Source organism: Canis lupus, chromosome 4 (genome assembly GCF_011100685.1).
Source record: "Canis lupus familiaris isolate Mischka breed German Shepherd chromosome 4, alternate assembly UU_Cfam_GSD_1.0, whole genome shotgun sequence".
Taxonomy (NCBI): Eukaryota; Metazoa; Chordata; class Mammalia; order Carnivora; family Canidae; genus Canis; species Canis lupus.
In genome coordinates, this window is record NC_049225.1 from 54,012,651 (window position 1) to 54,031,274 (window position 18,624).

At 42.1% G+C, this 18,624-nt stretch overlaps 1 protein-coding gene across 2 annotated transcripts in view; it reads left to right on the top strand.

Moving 5' to 3' along the window:
* The window catches only part of TIMD4 (T cell immunoglobulin and mucin domain containing 4), a 39,935-nt gene extending 26,412 nt beyond the window's left edge, over positions 1–13,523 (top strand). For both annotated transcript variants that reach the window (XM_038534928.1, XM_038534929.1), the window contains 4 exons: positions 1,835–1,881; positions 3,142–3,235; positions 4,457–4,496; positions 5,613–13,523. In XM_038534928.1, the coding sequence (XP_038390856.1) occupies positions 1,835–1,881; positions 3,142–3,235; positions 4,457–4,496; positions 5,613–5,697 (266 nt within the window). In that variant the 3' untranslated portion in view covers positions 5,698–13,523. The remainder of the gene's footprint in view (positions 1–1,834; positions 1,882–3,141; positions 3,236–4,456; positions 4,497–5,612) is intronic.
* Positions 13,524–18,624: the final 5,101 nt, after the last annotated feature.

Sequence of the window (18,624 nt, forward strand, 5' to 3'; positions counted from 1 at the left end):
TTATGCTCGCAGGCATTCAACAAGTCACTTTCCCTGTTGAACAAATAAGCTCTCTTGTACCAAATTATGAGCCTCCGAAAACCTATGGCATTTTTTTCTTATGCCTCAAGTGCAAGGAAGCTTGGGAGAAACATTGATCAATTTCAGTAATTATTTGCCTTGATTTTTATTATACTCAGGCCTTGTCTATGCTTGGCTTTACGTTCTGTGTCTATCAGCAGGTTTTACTGCATATATGATTTTATGTCCTTTCCAGGTGTTTTCTCCTGCCCTGGGCTCCATGACACTGTTCTCACTTTCTGCTCTCCGCTGTTCGTTTCTTCTGCTTCCTTCTCCTTTGCCTTCTCTGCCCACCTTTTAAGTGCTGGGGTTTTTTAGGATTCCTGTTCTTCTCTTTCTGGACATGTGGCCCTTGTATTTCTTATACTCTCAGAGGATCTTAAGTGCTTCATGGAGACTGATGGCTCCCACATCAGTATCTGCCACTCCAACTTTTCTCTAAGTTTGGTTTAGACTTGAATCCATCAGTTGCTCATGAGGCGAGTGGGTTTTCGTGTCTCTCTTGGGCGCCTTACCCAAGGACTACAAATTTGAGCTTGGCACATTTCTCCCCCAGACCGATCCTTCTCCTCTGCTTCTGCTGTGCCCAGCCTTGGCCAACGGTTGGGCCGTGGCCCAGAGTCTCAAGAAGGAATCTACAAGTCATCTAAGATTTGTTTCTTTTTCACTACCACATTCAATGTCCATATCCTCTTGATTTCCCTGCTAAGTATTTCTGGAATCTGCCTCTCCCTTCATTTCTGTTAGCTCTGATTTTCAGACCTGGGATCAAATGATAATTGATCATCTCATCTTGGCTCTTTCTTTATCCTTTTCACAGGACTATAGCATATTTAAAATGTTTGTGGTTTCCCACTGTGGACAGAATTAAATGGAGACTTATCAGCATGAAACAAAGGCCTTCCCTGATTGGTTCCTACTCATCTCTATGGTCATCCCCTGCCACTCCCCACCCCTCATTTTCTGCCTTCATGGCTGCCTGTCATTCCACATGGAACCACTACCCTTGGCCGTTGAGGCCAAAATGACCTTCTGATCTTCCTTTAATGTCCTGTGAATTTCAGGACGGTGGGGTCATGCTGTATTCATCTTAATATTCTTGTGCTTAGGACAGTGCTTAGCCCAGTATGTCTCTCATGTTGAATTCAACTATCAATTATAAATAAATGAGTCCATGTCTCAGCTTAAACTCCATATTCTTAGGGACACTCACCCTTGATCCTCCAGAACAGGTCAGCCATCCTCATGATATGTCTCTGTATCTTGTGCTATTTATTCCGAGAGTGCTGAAGAATTATAACATTATTTTTTCAATTATTCACCTTATTTGTTTAAATTTGCCTTCCTGCACTAAGTTGTAAATTTTGTCAACAAGGTAGATGGTACAGTTAGCAGAGTACCTGGCCTATAATAAATGCTCATTTTGTTAACTGATAGACTGACATGTTTTCTTGCTGGATAAAAATCTTGAATGCATTGCTGGCACCTCCAGAAAATTTAGATCAAATTGCCTGCTGGCCTAATGCCCCATTCTACCCATCTAGAAAATGGAGATGTTCCTGTGGGATAATGTTGGATAGCAGATGAGCTTCAGATAAAACCATCTCAAAACAAATGTGTTGTAAATAAATTATACAAATAAGGAAAGATGAGATTAAAAGATTAAACACATCAACTAAAAATTTCAGATGAGCTTTGAAATGCCTATTTCAGGATGTGGTATTTTATTCTCCCACAGAAAATGTAAACATTTCTTCCCCTTTTTCCTTCCCAGCGATGGAGACGGAAATGCCTGTGCAAAACAAGGTTGAATCAGAACAGGTAAAATGTTGGTGAAGTATTTGAAGCGTGAGTTAGATTTTAAAAATCCACAATAGAGGTTTGCAGAAATGAACTGGGGAGGCAGATATATCTGAGCGGCAACTGTGGGGAAATAACTAAGCAATTTGTAGACTCGTGCTTTGTGCTCTTGGCAGAAATAATGTTTATATCGTTACCTCTATATGTGCAGATGCTTTGCAAAACAAAAAGAAAAAAAAGTACAAAAGCGTGGAAAAATCATTATGTGTGCCTTCTGCATGTCCCAGGATTAGTGACGTCCTGCAGGATCAACACTTGGCACCGGCACCCTTCTTATTTGTGGAGTGTACCCTTCATTAACTTTTATTATCACAAAAGTGATTCAAGTTGCTTTAAGTAAAAACTGCAGGCAACATCGACACCTATAAGGGAAAAGCGAAGGTCCCCCATCCCTTCTTTCTTTCTTCTCTTCTCCCTCCTCAGAGGCAGGTGTGCCTCCTTGTTGCTGTGTTGGAGACAGGGCCAGGAAGGTGAGGAAGTGGAGCCTGGCCTGGGCAGCAGTGGCGGCATAGTCCCCACCAGAACTAGGTGCTGCCTGCAGAGCAGCACTCCTTCAATGATTTGGCATCAGGACCCCTTGATACTCACAAAAATCAAAACAGAAATTAAAAACAATGTTTATTAATTCATTTAAAAGCAAGAATAACAAGCAAACCCATTCCATGTTGACATAAATAACATTTAATGAAATACACCTGTATTTTCCTGGATGAAAAATATTAGTGAGAAAAATGGCATGAGTGGCATTGCTTTATAATGTCTGGCTACCTGGGAGACAGAAAGACATCAGCACATCATTTGTCATACAACCTCGGGGAAACCCCACTGTCCATCTCATGAGAGAATGATGGTGAAACTGGCAAATAATGTCTTGTGAAAATAATTTTGATCTCATGGGTCCCCTGGCTACACTTCGAGAACCAGTGCTACAGAACATTTGAAACTGAGTTCCATTTTCAGGCCCTGAAACCCACAGCCCAAATGCCTGATATCGAAGACAGGAAAATGTGGGGGTCTGGGTAAATGTTTCAAGTTTTCAGAGATTTTTTAAAAATTCTGATTTGTAAGGCTGCTTTGCCTTGATCTTGAGCCAGATTGGGCAAAATGGGGTGAGAAGGAGGGAAGCTGCTGGCGAGTGGAAGGTACGATTAAGACGGGAAAGTTGTGTGGGGGTGATGTTCAGAAACGACTGGCCCAATTGCTTTCCCTGTGTCGCATCAGGTAAAAATGGTCATCAACTCTGACCTGCTAATGATCATCGCTCCCTCCCTGGGATTTGTGCTGTTGGCGTTGCTTGTGGCATTTTTCCTTCGAGGTAAGCAGGGCGGCCAGGTGGGATGGTGGCCTTCAGAGCTGTGGAGGCTCCAGCAGGATCTGGGAATGGACTGATTCTGCTTCCTGCCCCTGTCTCCATCCCCCAGAGTCCCATTTCCATCCTTCATCTATCATCTTCCTGATGAAGTTTATATTTTGGAAAAGAAAAACAAAAACACCATCATTTACTGGACACTTTATCTGTGACAGTCCTGCTGCTCTATTCTTGTGTGTCTAACTCATTTCATCCTCATTACTGCCTTAAGTGAAAAGTGCTATTATTACCATTGTCTCGGAGTGGAGGAAACCCTGGCCCAGCCTCCTCCCCTGGCTAGGACTGCCCTAGGAAGAAAGCCGTGAATGATCTTGGGCTTCTTATCCCCTTAAAGCAAGCTTTCCTTACTGGGCCTCCCCAGATGGAACTCAGGGGAAAGTGAATCCCTTGAACTTCTGTGCAAAAGTTCTTGCATATTCATATCTGCATTTCTCTGGGGCAGGGTCCATAGTTATTATTAGATTCCCCAGCTGGTCTGTGACCTTGCACCTCCCCACCACCACCCCTCATCTTTAAAAAAATAATAATTTTAAAACACTGCAAAAAGGAGTCATGGAACAGAGTTTACAGTTGTCATGCAAAGTATAGGCATGTGACATCTGGTCCTACTGTAAAATGGGGGAAAATTGTTCTGTAGTTATTAACAGAAACTGTTTTGAGGTAGTAAATGAGGAAGTAAGACTGCAAACCATCCTGTTTGAGCAACAGTAGTGAAACTTGCACATTTCAATACCTGTCCCTAGTGAACCCTGATGAAGGAAATTTGGAATTTAGCAGGAGCCTACCATTAGCCTTCATACAAAGTCCTCATAAAGGCAGAAGGCGCTGGTCCTCATACAGTTTTGGAGTTTCTGAGTATGTCTCATAAGGAAGTGTTTTACAACTCAAGTGAGTGCTTCAGTTCTGGGTGGGCAAGTGACTTAAGAATGAAGCAGCTTAACACTATTGTCCACAACGTGGAAACAGCTGTGTAATGATGGGTACTGCCTTGGGGCCCAAAGAAGCAATCACTTGATCTGGGAAAAGGAAGCTTTCCCTGCCAAAACCAGTCCCTAAATTCTCACCTTTGGTCCAACTCTGCTTTTGGTAAGACAGCTTTAGGTTTTCCCCATGTTTCACATGTTCTAGCACAGCTACTCTGCTTATACCATGGCCTTGTCTTTTCAGGGAAAGTCATGAAATCCAGTTGGTTCCCGAAACACACACGGTAATTCATCTTGCATGACTGATTGTTGTAATGATTGTACAAGCTGTTACAAATGATTAGATACTACTCAGTAGTTTAATGATTTGTGCTCGTGTTCTGATTAAATGCAGGGTTGGAGAAGTGTGGCATTAGAGGTGAAAAAGACGTAGGATTTAGCTCACAGTAAGCTCTGTATTTGTTAACAATGTGTTGTTTGTCCAAAATATAAGTACAAAGGTAGGTTGCATTAATAGAAGCATGGCATGCAAAAGAAAGAAGGTGATATGTCTCTGTCGTTTTGCTCAGAATTCTTTGTTCAACTTTGGGCAATTCATTTTAAAAGGACATTGCTGGGCAGCCTGGGTGACTCAGCAGTTTAGCGTGGCCTTCAGCCCCAAGGTGTGATCCTGAGGACCCGGGATCGAGTCCCATGTCAGGCTCCCTGTATGGAGCCTGCTTCTCCCTCTGCCTGTGTCTCTGCCTCTCTCTCTCTCTCTCTCTGTGTGTCTCATGAATAAACAAATAAAACCTTAAAATAAAAGGACATTGTTAAAAAGAAGTTCACAGAGAAGAGAGTTGGCAGTATGGGGAATAAAAAAGATGTAGAATATCATTCCTGGGATTTGGTTTCTCTGCCCAATATTAGACCATCGGAGCAGGGGTTTTTTCTTTTGTTTTGTTTCAAATAGTTTGAAGAGTCTCTGCAAAGAGATTTTGGTTATCTGTCCTGTTCTATAGCTTTTTGGGAAAGAAATGAAAAGATTTGGTAAACTGTGAGGAATACTGTGCCTTCACTTAATTGTATCGATACCAAAATATCTATTAACAAATAAACATTAACAAGTAGGGAAACTGAGACTCAGCAAGGTAACTTTCCAAGGTCATAAACACGTTTCAATCTTGATTTTGTAATTTGTTAATATAGAAACATTTAGTTCCCTTATTAGGCTAGATTGGCAAAAGCCCTTTATCTTCTGCAGCGTCAGTTTTCTATCTGTGAATGGAAAGGCTTGGACCCGATGGAGTCTGAGCCCTTTTCACTCTAATAGCCGCTGTTAGTTGCCTTGTGATTTAGTCATATCTGGTTCTTTCTGGTCCTGGTGCTTCCCATTCTCAGACTCTATTTTCTTGTTACAGGCTGGACAATGTTGAAGGATATAAAAACAACTTCGATGACATGCAGCATGGAAGAGAAGACGAAGATGGTCTTTTCACACTCTAATGTGCCACTTTTTCTCAGGATTGAGGATGGGGGCATGATGCGGGAATTGTCAAAATAAGTCTTAGAATGTATTGGTTTTTTTTTTTTTTAAAGCCCCATCTATTATTCCATTGGTGTCATTGATCCAGTCTTGTTTTAATTTCACAAGTGAAAGGTACTTTAGAGACCCTTAGCACCTTTGCTGCCAGGCGCTTTAATCTCCTGGGTAGCATCCTGGTCAGTGATCTTCCAGAATGTGCTTGAATAATCTTGGTGATGGTGAACTCACCAGCACATCTAAAGGAGATCATTCAATCTCAGGGCAGTTCTGAGACTTCGAAATATTTAAAATGAAGTCTGTCTCCATATAGCATCTGCTTATACATCCTAGTTGAATTCATTGTGTTTACACAGAACATGTGTAATCTCTCTTCTCTCTGGCAGCGCTCCAGATACTGCAAGGAGAGCCTTGTCTGTCCAAATTGCCTTGCTTCTGAGATGCGTATTCTGGTCCCTTTTCTACCTAGTTGCCTTTGCCTCGTATGTATTTGTGTCTCTCTGTTTATGCCCAACTTTCAGAGGTTAGTGCCCCACTCCAGGTAAGGTAGGAGCAGCCCTGGGTCTGAACCTCATCAATAATGCAGGAAGCGATATAGAGAAGTATCCTGATTTTGGCTCACATTTCCTTTTTTGAGAAAAGAATCTCCCTTAACTAGGGCTCTGTGGGGGCAGGTGTATTGGCACAGAATCAGGAGTTTCCTGCGGCAGGAGGCAAAGGTCCAGGTGGAGGTGGTTGTCAGAGATTGCATTTAAGGAGGCATTTGCCTGGACTCCCATCGCAGCTTCTAAGCTGCACACCTTGTCTGCAGTCCTTCCCTTCTCCGATCTGTTCTCCATGCTGTGGCAGAGATCCTTTTCTAAATGCAGATCAGAAGGTCCTGTCTACCCATGGTGTTGGTGTTGAAGAAGCGCTTAGGCTCTGCCTGAGGCCGGGTGGCTGCCACAGATGAGTGAGGCATGGGGAAGTGCAGGGGCTATTCAAAGTGGAATGTTTGTGTCCACTTGAAGGCCTTAACATTCCAGCTTCGTTAGAATAATGCCCTGGGCAAGCAACACAGGACCATGGGCTGGAACAAGGTAATCGGTCTAAGACTCCAAAGTCCAGGAGGTATGATATGGGTTTTACCAAATGATGAGTTAATAAATATATAATTCTTAGGATGAGACTCCCTGGTCAGAGAAGATTGTTGGTCTAGTTATTCCTCTCTTTCCCTCTCTGTGCAATCAGGATGAATTGGTAGCCACCTACAAATAACTTCCTAATATCTAGGGCCCAGGAAAGGGGATCACTTTCCTTAGAGAGCTTAAAAATCTAAATGAGACAAAACATGCATGGGAAATGCAACAGAATAGAATCAGTGTTGACTTTCCATTTGCACAAGCAAGGACTTTGATGGAGATGTGGTTCTTACAGCTGATGTTTACATGGTGGTTCCACAATCAAACTTTGAGGATTTAGAACAACCTAATTCTTCAACCTTGACCCTGACCTTTCTAGGCTCAATCAGAGCTAATATCCAATCCTGAAAAAGCATTTGATATGGTCTAGGTACTCTACTAAATGTTTCAAACAAGTATATTACTGTTGCTTTTGGAGTTGAGCAAACAGAAACAGAGGCCAAGGAACATGCCCAAGGTCACATGGACCAACCCCCTGTGACAGAGCAGGGCCTTGAACCAGGCTGGAAGGACTCCACACACTTAACCACTACCCTATACCTCAGAGCAAGGGCCTTAATTTAACATTTCATACATACAGAACTGCAGTATTGGCCTGCATTGGTCCCAGATGGATTTTAGTTTGTTCAAATCCTGGGCTACCTGAGTGCTTTGATGGTTCTCCAATCCCAACCCCTTTATAGCTCAATCTTCCCTTGTCCCCATATTATTTACCCAGAATCTTATTTGCATTTGCAGAGGAAGCTGCAAGTGGAGAACCTGGCAGGAACCTTAATGAAGCCAGGTGGGACACATTTAAATGGGAATGTGTTGAACTAACTCATGAAGAGCTGGAGCCAGCTGTCAGCAGGCTTAATGAAAGGTTAACAGGAAGCCGGCAATGGGTGGCTGGGGAGACTCTTTGTCTCTCTAAAGAAAACAAAAAGTTGAGAAGTGAGCTCCCTGGGTGAAGGCAAGATCAGAAGGAGGAAGCCACTTATAACCAAAAGGCTGGGTCTCAAAATAGAATCATTTGGGTTTGTAAACATGGTATAGTCATTACAAAAAAAAAAAAAAAAAAGAGAGAGACACTGAGTTCTCAGCTCTCTGAACAACAAAAGACAGTGAAGAGAATGTGTGTTGAAGTAAGATGAATGCTGATGTTGTTATCAGGGTCTTGGGCGTGCTGGAGATAGCTCATGAAATGGAAGATGGGTTTACTCTCCATCTGAGCTGGGAGAGTGCTGTTCTTTGATTGTATACTTTATCCGCGCTGCATATGGAGTGGGGGTGTGGAGGGTGTGTGCAGGAAGGATCCTGATACAACAAGCAGTTCAACTCCCGTGTTTTATCTGATGAAACTGAGGCCCAGACAGGGGGACTGAGTGATCCCAGGCTACACAGTAAACCAGTGCCAGAGCACAGGCCTAAACCATGTCTCCTGGACTTCTCTGTGGCCATGTCATAAACCTGTTCCTGGATTTTTCTAGGTCCACCTGGATCTGCTTGATTATTTACCATTTGGAGGTCACATTAAGTTCCTGATGTGAGCAACTCAGTATTTCTTTCCCTTGAACCATCTTACCCTGCACACCCTTGACCTTGTGCTGGATGGCTGTTCCCACAAAGAGGAATGAGAATGTAGAAGTGCAAAGCTAGGTTGTTCTGTTGCTTTTTGAAGAACACCACCATTACTAGGGTGACCAATTCATTCTGTTTTGAAACTCAAAGTCTCGCATTGCTGGGACCTCCTTCAGGATGACTATAATGACTATAACATATTTGCAAGTCCAGGCAAACTGGGATGATTGGTCCACCTAAGTCCATAACTAAACTAGAGATGGAAACAACTTCCTTCTGAGTTCTTGACTCTCTTGATCATTTTTTTCATTGCAAGTACCCAAGTGGAATTTAATTTGTTTAGATCAGTCTTTTTTTTTTTTTTAAAGATTTTATTCATTCATTCATGATAGTCACACAGAGAGAGACAGAGAGGCAGAGACACAGGCAGAGGGAGAAGCAGGCTCCATGCAGGGAGCCCGACGTGGGATTCAATCCCGGGTCTCCAGGATCGCGCCCCGGGCCAAAGGCAGGCACCAAACCGCTGTGCCACCCAGGGATCCCTAGATCCAGTCTTAAAATAGACCACTAGATTTAGGTTCTAGACCTTTGTTAACCAAAATGTAGGGCTCAGACCATGCGTGGTCATCACCTGGGAGCTTGTTAGCAGTGCAGAATGTCGGTCCCCATCCTAGAGCACGGGATCAGAACCTGCATTTTAACAAGGGTTTCCATGTTATCCATATGCACGTTAAAGATTGAGAAGTACTGGCCTAAAGTATTGATTTGCAACGTTGGCTGCATGTGGAAATCATATGGGGATTTCAATAATAAAAAATACTGATGTTTGACTTCCCTCTGAGATCCTGACTTTAATGGGCATGGGGAAGACCTGGCTTTCAGAAGTTTTTAGGCCACCTTGGATAACGCTAATGTGCAGCAATGACTGTAAGCCACTATTCTAAAGGGAGGGCAGCTCTGTGCCAGAAGGAAATGTTGCTAATTAATCAGGACAACTTTTGGCCTAAGTTATGAGTTTATGTGGGTCTAGTACCCCCACATGATTTTGCTCCAAGAAATGATCAATAAAATTGTTCAAGAAGATCTGAGGAGACACGATAATGACCTAAATGTCCCAATTACTATGGATGAGGCCCATTAAAGTAATTAAAAATCAAGATATAATATTTGGTCTGTGGAAAGTGATAATGAGAAAACAGAAAAGACAAATGGAGAAGGAATGTCTGGGGGTCAAGGTGGTGCTATTAATCTTTCAGAGACATCAGAGGGATAATGAGATGATGCTAAGATTATAAGAGAAACATGGGAGATTGGTTAAGTGGAAACCTTTGTTGCAGAATAAAGAATTTAGTAAAAAGGCAACTATTTGCCCTCTTGTCCCTAAAAATAATGGGAGACCCTCCTCAGGGCAAAGTCATACATTGTCTTAATAAGACTGTATTCAGCTGCAAGTAAGAGAATACTAAAAAGCAGTGACTTAAAGACTTTTAATTATTTCACATAACTAGAAATTTGGATGTAGGCTGTTTGAGAGTTGGTTCAGCAGCTTCACTGAAATGAGATATTAGAGTCTCTGAGTTCTTTTGGCTTGTTCCCTCATGGTTGCAAGATGGCTGCCATGGCTCTAATGTGCCTTCGCACAAAAGGATCTCAAGCAGGAAGGAAGGATGTGGAAGGGAATGAGACTTTGCCCTAATATGATCCTTATCCTTGATCAAAAAGGGAAATCTGCCATAGAGGTTACCAGGAGAACCTCCCATATATTTCATTGTCCATATACTTCACTTGATCACATGCCCATCCTTTGGCAAAGGGGAATGAAATATCCAGGACTAATTTACACCAATCATTACTCAGCCCCCAGGATGTACACATGGCCATTTAACCAAAACTTACAGTCAATCAGCACGGGAGAAACTGGGAATGGGTGTTGGGTCAACAACTTTGATTCCTGACACACTCACTCATCCATTGAAAGTGTCTTGGGTGTCTCCTATGTGCCAAAGGGCTCTGTTGGGTGCTGGGGTATAGTAATGAACTGAACAGACCTACTCCCTCTTCCCAGACAGCTTATAATCTACAGAGCCACTTTCATCTGTATTATGCATTTCATGATTCCAAATATTTGGATCGTCTTTAATGTACCTGAGAGGCAAAAAGAATCAAGGGATTTCAAAAAGATAAAAGTTTAGAAATTCTGTATACATACCTTCTTGAAGCTGGGGAACTGAATCTTTCATGCAGGTGTCAGGAGTCAATAGAGGAATGAGGCAGAAACTTTCAGCCCTAGTAGGTGACAGCAAATTACAACAAAAATTCTTAGCTACAGTGAAACTTTGTAAGTATGGCAGAGAGTAGACAGCTTGGGGTAAAACTCCAATGGTAGAATAAAGGAAATAACCTCTTCTGTATTTCTATGCTATTTCCTACTTTTCTAAGAATTTCCAAACCCATAGTACTCTGGGTCAGAGAAAGAGCATATCTTCTTTTGATAGGGGAGAAGAATGGAAGCACAGAGAGGTAAAGTCACCTCCTGTGTTCCCACCATAGTGAGCGAGACAGGACTAGAATCAAATGTTCTGATTCCTCCTCAATCCAATGGATAAATATTTTTATAAGGTGCCTACTAGGTGCACCTAGCTTTGTGCTTGAACCTAATAGCAGCACTAGAAGTCATCACTAATATTACTTCTGTATGTCAGGCACTATCCTAAGCACTTTGCATGCATTATTTTATATGATTGTAACAATCTCTCTCTGAGGGGGTTGCCAGTTTTATCCCTGTTTGACAGGTGAGGAAATGGAAGTTCAGCTTCATAAAGAAGGTAGTCTGCAGTTGAGCTGGTATTCAAACTCTGGAGCAGCTTCAGAGCCCATGTCCTCAACCCCTGCACTCTGGCCCTTCCAGGCATACAAAGTGCCTTAGTGATCTCTTCATGACTGTGACTCCCATGTAAAGTGGACAGGATTGCACTGGGGAGTTTTAGGTCTCTAAGTCTGTCTGATTGGACCAACCTGGAAATGGATAGGGGAGGGTGAAGGGCACAAAGCCAGAGGGTCTCACATTCTGGAAGAGACAGTTTAGCTTTACCTTCAAATGGGACTATCTATTCAGGCTCAGAGATTGAATAATCAGAATTTGGCACTTAACATATTCTATGACTTTGGCTCCCTCTCCCTTTAAGAATATACCCTGAGAAAGGAGACAACAAAGGGCCTGGGTCCTACTCTCCTGCAGAGCCCCTGGTCCTATCTTCCTCTTCCCTGCCTCGCCCTCATGCTGCCTCTTATCTCTTCTCTCTACCCTGTTTATCTCCGTTCCCTCCTCAGCTTCTTCCTTCCCTTCTGGTCCCTCAGCGATGCGTCTTATCTTCCTTCAGCAGCTCCATCAACAAAGTCCTATCAGTTTTTCTCCTGCTTCAGGATGCCTCAGCATCATTTTAATCTGTTCCTCTGAGCTTTGCTTTTCAATCTCTTCCCAAACTTAATCTCAGACCCTTCTTCACTTAGATGAAGAAAAGGCTGGAGCAAGATTACATTACCTGACAATACCTTCTGGCTCAGGGATCAAGATGATTAGAAAAGACAGCAGAGTCTTATTTCACCACTATGCCCTGGGTATGCTACGGTGAGACAAGTTTTTTAATTAACCTAAGACTCCCCATCAATTAATGCTATGACCTCCGCCACCAGCCCCCTGCTCCCCTGCCTTTAGAAAACAAAACAAAACAAAAACTGTTGAAAAATGTTGCAGCATGCTGGTGTATGGAAAGAACACAGGTCTCAGAGTCAAACTGGCCTAGAACCTGAAGTTGCTCTTAGTTAGCTGGGTGGCCCAGGACAAGTTGCTTGGCTTCTCTTAGTCTCAGCTTTATCGTTTGTAAATATGGAATAGTACTGGGACCCTCATAAGTAAGCACTAAATGGAGTAATACCAGTAAAGCATCAAATAGAGCAATACCAGTTGGCACAGGGTTTGGCACAGGATCGGTGCTCTACAACTAGTAGGCACTGTCCTTAGTTTACGCCGCAGCCCTAGTGCCTTGGCACAGGGTAGGTGCTCTACAACTAGTAGGCATTGTCCTTAGTTTACGCCGCAGCCCTAGTGCCTTGGCACAGGGTAGGTGCTCTACAACTAGTAGGCACTGTCCTTAGTTCACTCTGCAGCCCCAGTTTTAAGTCTCTGTTAATTGGAAGTTGCTGGCAGGACTTGCAAAGTCCCTCACTGAGGATACATACAGTGTGCTTGCAGAACTGGAATGTTGAGCCTGTGGGATTTTGGTCTATCTCAGGAGCTGCACATATGTCCCCTGATCTGGAGGTCTCATACATTAGCCTAAGAATCATCTGAGGGCATGTTAAGATGCAAACACCTGGGTCCACCCCCTAGAGATACTGATTCAGTGAGTTGGAATTGGGCCCTACCACCTGAATTTTTTATGATCTCAGTGGAGTTCTGAAAGCAGAGATCTATGGAGCCTCTGAGAGTATGTCTCAGAGTCTCACATTCAAACAGTACTCATGGTAGCTAGCCTGATTCCTAACTGCTCTGCCCTGCCACAATTTCCTGGATTCTGACCCTGATTTTCCTTCGTGTGTCTTTGGACCCTGTGCTCAGCTCTGGTTTTGCTCTTTCTTCATTCACCATGATCAACCCCAGAACATTCTTACCCTCTGCCTCTATCCTCAGCTTCCCCTACCTGCCCAAGGGTTGCTTTGGCTTAATCTTGTCTATAGGTCATCTTTCAATTTCTTGATAATGCCCTTTGCACCAAGGTTTTTAATTTTAATCAAGTCCATTTTGTATAATTTTCTTTAGTTGCTTGTTATCTTAGTGTGACATCTAAGAGTCTATTTCTAAATCCAAAGTCATGAAAATATAGTTCTGTTTTCTTCTAAGCGTGTCTTGGTTTGATCTTATATTTTGGTCATTGGTTCACTTTGATTTGTATATAGAGTAAGGGAGGGAGTCCAACTTTATTTTTTTGAACGTGGATCCAGTTGTGCCAGCATCATCTATTAAAGGGATGCAACTTTTCTACATTGAATGGACTTGGAACTCAAATTTAATTTTATGTGTTTGAGAATACTAAGCATGCTTGTCTGATGATTCCACTCTTTGGGGTACGTTGGGCTCTGTTTCTGCTGTCCTTTGTCTCCTCATATTCTTATCATGGCATCTTATTTTTCTGTGTGCCTGGCCATCTTGATTGTATAAAGATTATTGCATTTGAAAATTGTGTGTAGGAATAATTTGAGTTCCAGGATACTGTGATCTTCTCCAGAAAGAACTTGCATTTGCTTCTGTCAGGCACTTTTGTGTGTCATCAGTCTTGGTCCACCATAACTCAGATTTACTGCTTAAAGTTCCATGGATTACTTAGATGACTTGAAGCCAGGTTGTAAGTTCATAAGAGACCAGAGTGACTGCTGGTTCATCCTTATCCTGAGGGAATAGCCCTTTTTGACCTAGCTAATACTGAGTATGGTTTATCAAAGTCCTTAACTTTGAGGAGTTCTGCACCTTGACATTTTTCATCTAACCACAGGCAGCCAAAACTACAAGTCAATTTTGCAGATATTTCTTCCAGATTAGAAAGCACTTCCAAAACAAAGGCAGCTTTGAGTTCTAGACTTTACATTCTGATTTAGCATATACATTGGTTTTAGGCCTAGTGATTTTTCATTATATTGTTAGCTCTTCGATATTTTAAAGGACATTGAAAAGTATTTTGTTCAGGCTTTTGTATCTTTGATGGTTACTCTAAATTACCTAGTGAACATCCTCAGAACTCATTGTTCTTAAAAATGTGTATTTCCCCAATAGCCTTGCCAATGCTAATCATTATCAAATTTATTAATAAAATCATTTTCTTTGAAACAAGAATGAACAGAACAAAACCATATTTAGTTCCACAATAAGATTCTAGTGTCTACTTAATAGTATGCATTGATTTATTTCCAATCCCAGAAGTCTACTTCCTGGTATGTTGGTACATGTAGCCTGGAGGAGAATAGACCAAGGGAGATTTGATGTCTGTTTACAAACAGTTGAAGAACTGCCACTGGAAAGAGGAAGTAGTCTTGTTCTATGTAACCACAAGGCAAAAATATTCCAGAAGGCAAATTTAGAACTGAGAATTTTAAATTCCAAAATTCAATTTCTATCTAGCCAAAGGAATGCTTTACCAGAATAACTTCGAATACTATGTTGAGTAGGCTTTTAGTTATTTAGCATTCGTTTGTTCTTCTTTTCCATCTGGACTGATTTCTTTGAAACTTCTCTTCTGCCCTTTCATTATTTGTAGTTCCCTTGCACCTGACTTATCCTCTATCCAACCACAACACGTAAGCTGAACCTGGGGAATCAGAGCACTGTATAACCCTACCCTACTCTCTGCACTAATGAGTGGGTCAGGGATGGACACAAGACCCAAGCTAGGCCAATTAGAGCCCCAAAGACCCAATTCTAAGCCTTTTGTTTCAGTTACACAGGATGTTGATCTTTTCCCACTGACTGTGAAGGAAAGAATGGGAGGCTGCCACTGTCACTGTGCCATCACAATGGGAGACTGTTTAAGAGGAAGTGGAAGTCAGATAGGGGAATAAGAAACAAACCCTGATGACATTGGTTGAGCCTAGGTCATGCCAAGACCGAAAGTACAATTTTAGGCTGTTCATGCTATAGGATAAGAGGAAATAAATCGCCATTTTGCTTAAGCTAGTCTGAGTTCGGTTTTCTGCTATTTTAAATGTAAGGAGTTTTAACTAAAATGGCTGGTAAACTCCCCATTCACAGTAGTATTCACATAGAAGGGGATGACCAGCGTTCAGAGTAGTTATGGGGGGGACACCCAGACTATGTGAAAGGTTGACTTTGAGGACTTCAACTCTAAATTCTCAGCTTCTCCATAACTCTCCTTTACTTGGCTTTTGTTCTGCCTGGCAGACCTGGGAGCTTCAAAGAGGCTCCAAGAACACTGGGTTGGCCATCCTTCTGGGCCAAGCAGTACAGAAGTTAATACTTGTCCAGGCCTGGGATGCATATATAATGGAGAAATCCATAATGTTTAATCCCAGAATGAATGATTTAGACTTGGATTATTCACTTTGCACTAAATTAAGTTGTCTTATTTAGCCAAAACAAGGCTTCTTGACAGGATTTTCGTCATCGCCTTGGCTGAGTAATGAGTTTCTTTGGCAGGATGAATTATTGATTAGACCTTTGTATCATCCGCCTGGCAGATGAAGGAAAACTTTAATTTTAAAGATGTTCGTATTCAGATGTATATGCAGAAAAGAAGCTTTGAATACTGTACTTTAACACTCTGTCACTTAATCTTCCTATGATTATTTATGGAACAGGATCCAAGTTATATGGCAGTTTTGTGTTATTTTTAGGCCCAAATAAGTAATATTCTCCATCTGTGGATGTAAATGTTTTCTCTCCTTTTGTTGTTATAATTCTGTATGTTTAGATCCAGATGTTTAATTTATTTTAAGAAACGGGGAAATTTCTTTTCAAGTCAACTGAAATACCAAGTACTTAATAATGATGACTTACATTTTTATGATGTGTTTAATTTTGTCAAATGTTTTCATGTCAACTTCCTCAATGTATAATAGTTAATTAGCACTTAGAATGTATTATCCCCATCTTATAGATAAAGAAACTGAAATGTTGGCAGGGTAACAGACTCACACAGAACCAGGGTTTAAACCCAGATGTTCTGGCTCTAGAGCTCAAGGTTTTAAACCATAGCCTAAGCAATATATCCACTGCTTATTGAAAATTTAATATGACCAGGTGCATGGGATGCCACCTCTCTTAAGCACCATACTGGCAAAGGTCTCTACTACCTTGAGGATTACCTCCACCCCTTTTTCACTCTTGGAGCATCTCTTCTTTTTTTCTTTTGCTTCAACCATTCTGCTTCAAGGGTTATCCCATCTCTCTGCTCTTCCTGCCACCCCACAAGTCTGTCAAGGAGTATAAGATCCTGGAAAACAAGAGTCAAGAATATTCTGAGAGCAACTTCTGCTCTTAATTTTGCAAAGCAAACCTCCCCAAAAGTATGGGAACACAAAGGTCCTGTGACCGGGTCAAAGTAAGGAGAACAGAACATAAACTGTACCTCAATAAATCACCCTGCACCATCATGCCTTCCTTTCACTTCCTTTCTGAAAAAGAGAGCCAGCAAAACAGCCACAGAACAGAGAAGTTCTGCTCTCTTCCATGTCCAGAATACAGAATTCAAGTCCAGGTGCTGCTCCTTAAAGACCACATGAACCTACCGAAGAGATTTGGAATAATGTCTTAGGAGGAGTTGGGATGTTTAATTAGAGAACAGTATCTGGAAGGCTGTCCCGAGGAAGAGGAGCTGAATGGGCTTATGAGGAACAAATGCTCCAACAGTCAGAGTGACCAGAAGTCAGATCTACAACTCAGAACCTTCATTGCATTCTTTCTATTCCTTCCACCCCTTGGCACAGGGTGAAGTAGGGATGCCATGCTTCTCTGCAGGAGTATCTTTCCAAAGCATCAGTGCCATGCCAAAATTTGAGAAAATAATACATTTTGAATATTTTGCAAGTCTAGGCTGAAAAGGGAGGGCTTCCCCCTACCCCCCCCCATCCCCCCGCCCCCCCCACCTCTGGCTGCTTTGTATTCAATGCAGCAAGTATTTCTCATGACTGCTACTTAACTTTAGTGCAACTCAAATTGTATATGAATAACCTGGGGATCTTGTTAAAATGCAGATTCTGAAGGTATGGGGTAGGGCCCATGATTCTGCATTTTTGACAAGCTCTCAGGGGCTGCTATGGCTTTTACTTGGCTTACTGGTGTAGTAAGTAATCAGAGCCCCGACTCAGCCTTCAGCCACTCCTAGGACTGGCTGTACTACCTTCTATCTCTCAATGACTTGCAACTGGTGGACTCACCTGAGGGCCTCACAGATTCTGCTGCCCCTGCCCACCTTCCGTGAACTCAATATAAGGGATAATGAGGCAGGGCAGGCATTTCCAGACTGATTCTCTTTCCGTGTAGGGAAAGCTGCTGAGGTCAGAGTTTGGCGACACATCCTATTTTGGTGGAAATTCGAAACAGGCTCTTCCGAAGGTAATTCAATAGCAGGCACCATTGCAATTGGTTCCTATTGCATTTAATTCTAAAATCTCCCAGACACTGTGGCTTCATGTTTGTTGAGTGGAATTAGAGTAAATTCTCAGAGGCTCTGGGCCTTTTTTACTGTTCTCCAAAATCAAATTGAGTACATCAGACCTTCACACTATTAATACTTGCCTTTCCTCTCTTTGCCCCCTTCCACCCTCCCAAGAAAACCTATTTGGAGCTTACAGAAGTTCATTCTGAGAATTTCATTACCATTGTGCCATTCGTAATTCATTATTTAACCTCCGTGAATGGCAGGAAGTGCGATTTTGAATAGTCCCGCTGGAATAAAATCACAGGGTTAATAATCTCTGCTCTTTGTGAGTAATTGGAAAAATGGTATCCTGGTAACAAGACATTAACAGAAAACTTGTTTTTACCAATTTCCATAGGATAGAAGTCAAGTAGTGACTAGAATCTTTCATTTCCTTGTAAGTTTTGTTTTCCTCCAACTCACCCACTACTGGGACAAACTTATGGGACATACCTACTGGGTATGTCCCAAACCTACTGGGACAAACCTCAGACTATGTTCTGAGATTGACTGCTTGTAACTAAAAAAGAGTGTTCTCCCAGAGTTATTTGATACAAGTACACAGAGCCCCTTTCCTGGCTCACATGGTGGTAAAGCACATTATTTGCTTTTTTCTTCATTTAACTGAGAATGGGGGGGGGGGATTGTTCCATATTTGCATAAGCAGGTAAGCTTTGTTGGAATTTCAAGTGTCGAATGGTGCTTGACTGCATGGAGGATCCATAATTTATTAACCAATCACAATGTTGCTGGGCACTTAGGATGGTTTCATTATTTTTAACTTGAAGTTTTACTAAGTAGAGAATAGGACAAAGGGAAGAAAGCTCATGGTTGCCTAAACCAGATGAGTGAGTGAAATGAAATAGGCCTGAGGGTTGTAGTCTGAGTCTTTTAGAAATCTTGACTGAGAGGAAGACCTTTCTTCCAGCTTGGGAGCTGTGAA